Source organism: Primulina huaijiensis, chromosome 1 (assembly GCF_012295235.1).
Source record: "Primulina huaijiensis isolate GDHJ02 chromosome 1, ASM1229523v2, whole genome shotgun sequence".
Lineage (NCBI taxonomy): Eukaryota > Viridiplantae > Streptophyta > Magnoliopsida > Lamiales > Gesneriaceae > Primulina > Primulina huaijiensis.
The window spans coordinates 2504993-2513341 of record NC_133306.1 but is presented as its reverse complement, the minus strand read 5'-3'; the positions used below and the strand labels follow the sequence as shown (position 1 = coordinate 2513341).

Genomic DNA, 8349 nt, shown 5'->3' with positions numbered 1-8349 from the left:
TATATATCTCAATGACAATTGCATTATACACAATATTTTTAAGTCGTTTTTGCAGTATATTGCTTGTAATTAAAAAAAATCATATTTTTATATAATTTTTAGGAGATTTTTGCATTGCAGTGTAAAAATATATATATTCCATTGGTCTTGCATTGCAATATTGCATGCATAGTCTTTTATAGTTTTTCGTTGCACAAAAAATGTTCCTTAAGCTGAAAACACTTTTTTTTTTAATTATATCTAAAAAAATATAATAGTAATTAGAATATGAAAAGAGAAATATTGAAGAAAATTGTAAAGTTTTGTTTGAATTAATGGATTTCAAATTAATAGATTTTAAATGTGTTCAAATATATTTTTGTTGTTTAGAGAATTAAGGCCATAAACTTAAACTCACTCTTACATGTTTATGGTATTTAACGTTAATAATGATATATTTCAAATTCACCCAATAACGATGTCATTTGAAATCTATTATACTTTGTATTACTAATGTGTAAATAAGTAAGATATGAATTTAAGATTTAATATAATATTCCAGTGTAAGCAATTAAATTAATCGAAATACATCTCTTTAAGTGCACCATAAATTACATCATATTATATAAATATACACACAGACATATTTTTGATATCTTGTTCATCTACTGTGGACACTTTGTATCCAGTTATGAGGTTTCACTCATATATTGATTGCACACTTTTAATATTTTTCATTACATCTGATAAACGAGTGTTATCACATAAATGAACACAGTAGATATTCAATATAACAAAACTATATATATGAAGCCATGTCATCATATATTTTGGATCAACAATACATTTTCTTATTAATTGAAAATAAAAATTATCCCCAATTTTTTAGCTTTTGATTCGAATTCTTGTCGTATTTATTTATTTTTTAATCAGGGTTCACCATATTATAGAATTGACGTAGATTAATATTTTAAATTAAATGATAAAACATTTATCATCTCTAAATTCCAAAAAAATATAATAATAATTAATTTTATTTCAATAAAAAATAAGAAGGCCCAGGTAAAATATCCGTGTGGCTTAATAATTTGTAAGCTTCCGAATATTTATTTGATGCTGCCCAAGTCGAGTGTGTGTATATAATATATATATATATATCCCTATTGTGGAAGCGCACACGTCACCGTCACACACACAATCTCACACAGTGGACGTGTCTATGATTGGTTCTATACATACATCTTTTTGCCTGTATTTATTTTTCTTTATCTGAATGAATATTAATGCACGCTCTGATCAATACGCGTGCTCCGATTTTTGATTTGTTTAATGACGTTTGGCGGTGTTTTCTGTTTTCTGGAATGTGCATCCAGCAATTTTCATGGAATTCCGCTGATAAGTTTCAATTATCGCACGTTTTCTCGGGTATTCATGCATTTGGTGTGATTTTTTGGTTGGAATTTTTCATTTTTGTTGAATTTGTTCGAAATGTAATTCACTTGATGGAACTGTGGCTGAAGGAAATTTGAGAGAGAAGCTGGGATTAAGGTGTCATTTTGATGGAGAAGGACGACGATAACGGCCGCTGCATCTTTCCGTTGACTAATCTACAAATCGGGTAGGATTTTTGTTTATTTTATGTTTTCTTTGGTGTCGGATGCTTTGGTTGTGAATATCTTTGTGTGTGAATGGAGGTTGCTTTCTCCGCTGACGGCGAAACATACAAAATTCTCTGTATCGGCGGCGCTAACACCTGTGCTTGTTTATGAGATTATTTTTTCCTGATGCTTAAGTTGTGGTAGGTGGAATGATTTGATGCTTGACCTTGTATGTTGTTGTGTAATGCCTTGCCGAAAGAGTTTTGTTGACATTTGCAGAGGTACTGAGGAGTGGACATGCTTGCAGATAGGTTTTGCAAACAGACTTTTGTTGACATTTGCAGTGGTACTGAAGCGTGGACATGGTTGCAGATAGGTTTTACTGAGGAGTGGACAATTGCTCTCATTTTAATTGCTCTTTAAAATATTAGATCACGAATTTTTATGGATTATATAGGTTTTGCATATTGTCAGCAAAACATGCAAACAGACGAGTGCACAGGAGTCTGTTCGGTGTCGACCTATTAAAGTTATATCCGTGTTTCCTCTCCAGTATGCTCGATTTTGTGAGAAGAGTAATGAGAGATACAAGCCCTAATGCAGGACGATTCTTAGGTCGTGATTTTGCACTTAGATAGCTGTCACAAGGAATGACTTCGAATGGTAAATTAAAAAACACTCATTTGGATAGCTTTCTCTGAGATAGAGTAATGAAACCAACCCCGTTGTTGACAAGTAAATGAGTGAAGTCATGACAAGAGATGAGAATGCAAATTTTTCTATGCTACTCAATCTAAGATCATTTGTTAGTTTTGGAGCAATTTCTTGGATGAAACCTTTAATTTCTATCTGCTTAAGAGTGGCAAAAGATTTTGGGAAATTAGATTGGTATTGGGTCATATTACAGGGGCCACATGTTCAGGGGTTTATATGCTACGAGACAGTTTCCGGGATCATGTTATAGTGGAAAGATTTTCCATTTCTTGGAAACAATCTGCCCTTGATGCTAAAGCTCACCGAACTTGAATTAGGAAAAATAAAGTACCAGGAGGTTATGGAAGTCTGATTAATGTTATCTGTTTTTTTCCTTGGGACGGATTGGCATCTTGATCCAATTCCGGTTTTAGTGGATAAATGTGTGTGCTATCTGAATTTCATGCTGAGCATATTTTCTCTGTTTTCCCTGCACATGCTCAGTTCCATATAGTTCAGCATGCTGGAATATTTTTCGTGAATTATATTGTTTAATTATATATGACGATAGAAATCTTTTATATTTTTTTGTGAATCATTGCCATGTCTTCAAGCACCTAGAGATAATTTTCTATGATGTATTTTAAGTTTGATTGCCAGCCACAACTTGTTCTCAGGGATTTGCAGTCCTACCTTTCACATCTCAGCTTATTTCTGGCCCCTGAAAGCAGAAAAGTGTATATTTTGGTGGACAACCGACCTTGGTTGAAAGACCTTGCTTCAAAGCCAACACATTTGTGGCAGTTGATGGTCACCAAGGTTTCTGAAACATCTGTCTGTTTTGAGAAAGATTTAACTTTAAACTTTTATCATATACAATTATAAAAGTAGTTTGTTTGGATATTGTTCAGTCCAGACTGTCACCCTTTGCAAACACTAGAGGGAGGAAGGAGAAAAAAATGATTGGAGAACTTTTAGAGTCGCCGACTTCTTCCACATCAAACACAGGAAAGTCGCGGAACTTCAAAAGGTGGTTCTCATTGATTAATACCGTGACACAATCACAGAAGAGAGCTATGTTACCTGTAAAGAAGCTGAGGAACTCTTTGATAGCGAACAGCAAGTTGCATAGAACCTTGTATGGCTTTATTGTATTTGAGGTTTCGTGGAGTGATATACGTGGTATAAATTATCTGAATGAGCTACAGGTAGTCAGTGATCTCAGTGATTCATATATGTAGTGCTTGCCTTGTAGTGTACATTTTGAGTTTTAATATTGTGGCGTGTTTTGTTCAGACTGATACATCACTTGCCTTAGAGGCTAAAATGATGAGAAGATGGGAATTTGACAGTATAGCACAAGCTGTGAAATGCGTATCTTCGTGGTTCCAGGGAACAAGGAGTGAACAGATTCTGTTGAATGATTATTTGGATGCTGCATCAGGTACGCTTTTCTTAGAGCGAATTTTCCATTTTCTTTGTTCACTCTATTCTTAATATAGAAAACTTCAGGTTGAGATACCTTTGCAATATTACAGTAAGCTGAAAAGGATCTTGCTTTGGCTTCTGTATAATTATAGATTGCATATTGTGATTTGACTGCTCAGTTATGGCTTTGTAATTCACATAACTTTTAATTTTTTCTGGATTGCACATTATCTTTTTAAGTTTTACTGAATTCAAGATTGTTGCAGGGGAGGTTTTCCATGATGCTCAAGAAAGTTTTCCAAGGACTACCAAGGCTGATATTGATGGCAGTATTGGTGATATTAGGTGTGCTGGGGATGAATCTCCCTGCAGTTCAAGTAGCAGTTTCAGCGTTTATCCAGCAACAACAGACAATAACACCAACAGATTACGTACACCCCCTCCTCCCGATGGCCCTTACAAACGAAGGAAAGTAATGAAGTCCATCCTTTTTGACACTGAGTACAATATATATTCTGAAGAAGCAGATGCTGAAACTGTGGAAATATACTCCCAGACATCTGATGAAAGTGACCATGAAGAGATTAACGGGCCTACCATTTACAGGGATGTGTTGATTTTGCTTCGGTTCAATGATCATGATCTCCCTTTCAAGCTAAAGGAGATAATTATGTCGGATTTGCGGTTACTTACTCTACTTGAATCAGGACTTCCAACTTGGGTACTCTTTCTTCAGTCTTACCCAGTGTTTTGCCATCTTTATCGGCCATGGATGTGTCCTTTGGCTAGAGCTTTTTATGTGCTGATCTCAATTGTCACTGTCCTAATTGGATTCTACGATTTGTACAAAAATGTGCCTCTGCTTAAAACAACAGCATCTCATTTGTTTGGACCTCTTTTTGATTGGATTGAAACATGGGAAATGATTTCAAGAATTAAGTACTTGGGAACAATGTTATTTTTTCATAATTTTCAGAAGGCCGTTAAGTGGTTTCTAATGGTTATGCGAGCTGTACGGTCATTTCTTTCTGTTTTCACAGAACCGATGACTGGACCTTTTTCTGAGTTCTTGGATTTATTCCTTCCTCTCTGGAGTGTGCTTGTAGAACTGGCGGAGAGTACCTTCTCCATAACTTGGATGGTTGTTGAGTCTTCTTTCACCATGATTGGTGATATTATAGATATTCTACTGCTTCCAATATGGTATCTCGTAGTGATTCTATGGACTGTTGGTAAGTAAACCGACTGACTTGACTCTTGAGACAAACATGTCATAAATATTCCTTTTGGATGCAGTGTCTGATTGTGTTTGATATCTTATTTTTTGTATATTGTATTACTTATTTTTTATGCATTGTATTGATTGCAGCAACATCTATTCTATACCCTATTTTCTGGATTTTGGGGGAAATACTTTATACTCCATTTCGGCTGGTTCTTGGATTCTGTAGCCTTTTGACGGTGTTATGTACATGTATGTATGAAATGGTTGGCGATCTATGGCTGTTTGTGAGCAGCATCTTTCAGTTTAGCGGAGGTGTTGAGTCAACAGTTAGCTCATATGAGGTTTCAATGTTCCGTTCTCTCTGGAATGACCTTTTCTCCCAGGTTTCAATGTTTATTGTAAAATTTCACCAGCTAATTACAGTCACATGTATGTTTGCTTAATCATCTATTTTTTTTTTCATTTCAGATTTTTCGTGCTCTGCGAAGTATTCTCAACGGTTTAGTGGCCTTCTTCACTATATGCAACAGACATCGCCTAAGGTATGATTTCAGTGTATTGGCTATCAGCTATTTCCAGTTATAAACAAGTTGGTTGCGCAGTTTGTGGACAGTACCTTAATGGCCTTCTGAAAGTTATGAATGTCGTGGAAGGTGGATACACTTACCGGATTTAGATCCCATAATAGTCCATTCAAAGACAGCAACAAATTTGGATAATGATGATGGCCACAGAAAAGTGTCATCTTAACTTTGTGTCAAAAGGTGATGTGAATGAATGACTAATGTGGAGAGTGGTTCGTTCTTATGGCTCATTCTCTTGGTCAAAATAAAAGCTGAAACACCATTGAGATAGTGGCGTGTGTGGGGGAGAAGGTTAAAATAAAGCAAGTATTCTTTAAAGGAGCCTATAAGTATCATTTACTAGGCATTCTAGCCATACGTGGGAGGGGCGTAAATCACCTTGAAAGTTTGACTTGGCTTTAGACACCGTAAATGATGTAGTCGAATGGATTTGTCTTAATCTGGATACTTGTGTTTTTTAGTGCATTCTTATACAACTAAGCAAAGAAGTTATTATGATAATGGACATATGTCATCTTAAAGTCACGTGGAGAAAGTTTCCCGTGTACGATTAATGAATTTCTATTGCTACAATAACTTCTTCTTTGTTGGTGTTTGATTATTTTTATAGGTGAGTTGAGTCGAAATAGCTCGAGCTTTTAGGGTAGCCTACAACTGATTTGTTATTTCTCTTTATGCAGATTAACTTGTGTACATACCTTTTCCGTTCCTGGATTTATTTCTACTCTTTTTGGATCTTTGTCAATAACCTTACATTTTGAACTTGTCTCAAATGGATTTTATGACAGCATCTATAATCATAGCATGGAATTCATCCAAAAATTGCCACATGCTTCCATAAAAGCACAGTGTGAAGAAAAATGTCCCAACCAATGGACTTCTGAAGCTCAAACAACTGTAAGTCGTTCCGTGAAATGCCATCATTTTTTCATACTTGTTTCACTGGAGGGGTTAGTCACTCAACACACCCCACCAAAAAACTTTTATGTTGGCATGCAAGCACCCTACTGGATTTTCATCTGATGGACGATTGCTCCTCCAAATATTTTTAGCTGACGCCTATACCCATTCGAATGACCAAGTAGACGTTGGGCTATCTGACGTTAATTTTCACTCGTGGTTTTTTTTTTTTACAGCCTAGAGGTTGGAAAGCTACTCATCACAAAATGAAGTCCAAGTAGTTTTATGAACTCACACGAAGGTTTTTAAAGGGATAAACAAACATTTACACCGGCTAGTATCATCTGTACATATGAGTGGCTTCTCCCCAGAGATCAAAGAGTGAATAATTTCTGTAGTCTGTTAGCGATGGGTACATAGTAGATTACATAAAGGTAATACCTTTTTATTTTCACCATTCAACTTCTCAATTCCTGGTGTCGTTGTCAAGGTTTTTTCTGACCGGGAGTAGAAATTTCACACGATAACTGTAGGCTTCTCTCTTCATTCCTCTCACAGGCTGTTACTGTGTAATCATTTTTACTGATGTGTATTCATTATCATGTATATGTATTTAAATTAACTGTAGTGACATTTCTATTTAGGACTTCCTTGTACTTGTACTGTAGATGGATGCAGTTATGAATAACTATATATTATTGGTTGGCTGTTCAGTTACAGTGTAATTATCTTTCTTGAAGTGGGTTCATTATCTTGTATATGTATTTAAATTATTACTGTTGGAGATATGTCTGTGTAGTATCTTAAATGTATCAAATAGAAAAGCATGTCATCACGTTAAAATTAGTTAGCACTTGATATCAAGGTGGTATTTACATCGTAAATATATATATTTAGAATTTAGTTTGGACTTATCATTTTCTTTTTAAGTATTGTGGTTAGAGGATTTGGATTTGGATTTCAGTAGAAATGCAGGCTAGTGAGACATGCTGGCTTTACCTTCAAATCCTTGAATTCAAATACAATTTTATGTCCTTCATTCCATGTTCTAGGTCCAGTCTTTGTTTTAAACTCTTTTATTTTTTAGCACTAGGAATGTACACGTGCGATGCACGTAGGTGACTAATAATGAAAAATATAATAACGAGAATTAGATAATGTTTAAAGTCGTTTGAATAACATCATTTTATAAGTATTTATAAATCTAAATATATCAAAATATAATACATAAAAATACATGATGACAATAAATCATATATATTCACTTATTTATTTGATATTTTTCAATACGCGACATAATACAGCTCTCTTAAATGATAAATCAGCAAAAATATTTTTCATTCAAATATCATTCAAAATAAAAAAACAATAAAAATAAAATTAACAGAATAATGAATTTTACCAAAATCAAAACTAAAATTTACTTAAATAGAGTACACATAGACAAACGTCAAATAAAATTATCTTAATTTACGAAATTATCATAATAATGTTAAAATAAAATCATTAAACTTGTTATTAAGGTAAATATCACTTTTGCTTTTGCTAACTTTTAATACATTGCGGATTTTATTTAATTTCTATGTTTTTTTTAAGAATACATATTATAGATAATTAATTTTATATCAGAATCAATCATTTATAAATTAATATTGGTGATTAATAATTTAAGAGAAATAAAATTTTAGCATAATACCACTCAAATAAATATATATAGTAAAAAAACATAAATAAATAAAATAATATGTAATACTCAGTTAAAAAATTTTATATGTAAAATTGTAATATATAACAAATGATAATAAATTATCAATATAATTCATATTTATTATAAGGATTATATTGATTAAATTTTTTTTAAAGATTATATCATAAATTTAGTTTAAAATTTTGAAAAAAAAAAATAATGTGTATTAAAGAGAAATAAAATTTTAACATAATA

General features: G+C 33.3%; 1 protein-coding gene across 5 annotated transcripts; it reads left to right on the top strand.

Moving 5' to 3' along the window:
• The first annotated feature begins 1168 nt into the window (after positions 1–1168).
• Positions 1169–7120, top strand: LOC140976461 (uncharacterized). 5 transcript variants are annotated; one of them, XM_073440621.1, is made up of 10 exons: positions 1169–1404; positions 1500–1597; positions 2948–3089; positions 3182–3478; positions 3567–3714; positions 3965–4930; positions 5068–5306; positions 5392–5465; positions 6296–6404; positions 6644–7120. In XM_073440621.1, exons 2-10 carry the CDS (start codon positions 1539–1541, stop codon positions 6686–6688), a joined length of 2079 nt encoding a protein of 692 aa, XP_073296722.1. In that variant the 5' UTR covers positions 1169–1404; positions 1500–1538; the 3' UTR covers positions 6689–7120. The 5 variants fall into 5 exon arrangements, with proteins under 5 accessions (XP_073296722.1, XP_073296729.1, XP_073296758.1 ...); XM_073440628.1 differs by having other exon boundaries at positions 1169–1419; XM_073440657.1 differs by lacking the exon at positions 1169–1404 and adding an exon at positions 1857–1923 and having other exon boundaries at positions 3187–3478.
• Positions 7121–8349: the final 1229 nt, after the last annotated feature.

Bases quoted from the DNA above. Each gene is read 5' to 3' on its own strand.
- LOC140976461 (XM_073440621.1), top strand. From the start codon at position 1,539: ATGGAGAAGGACGACGATAACGGCCGCTGCATCTTTCCGTTGACTAAT. The intron at 1,598-2,947 runs GTAGGATTTTTG...ACTTGTTCTCAG, and splicing joins TTGACTAATCTACAAATCGG to GGATTTGCAGTCCTACCTTT. The intron at 4,931-5,067 runs GTAAGTAAACCG...TATTGATTGCAG, and splicing joins AGTGATTCTATGGACTGTTG to CAACATCTATTCTATACCCT.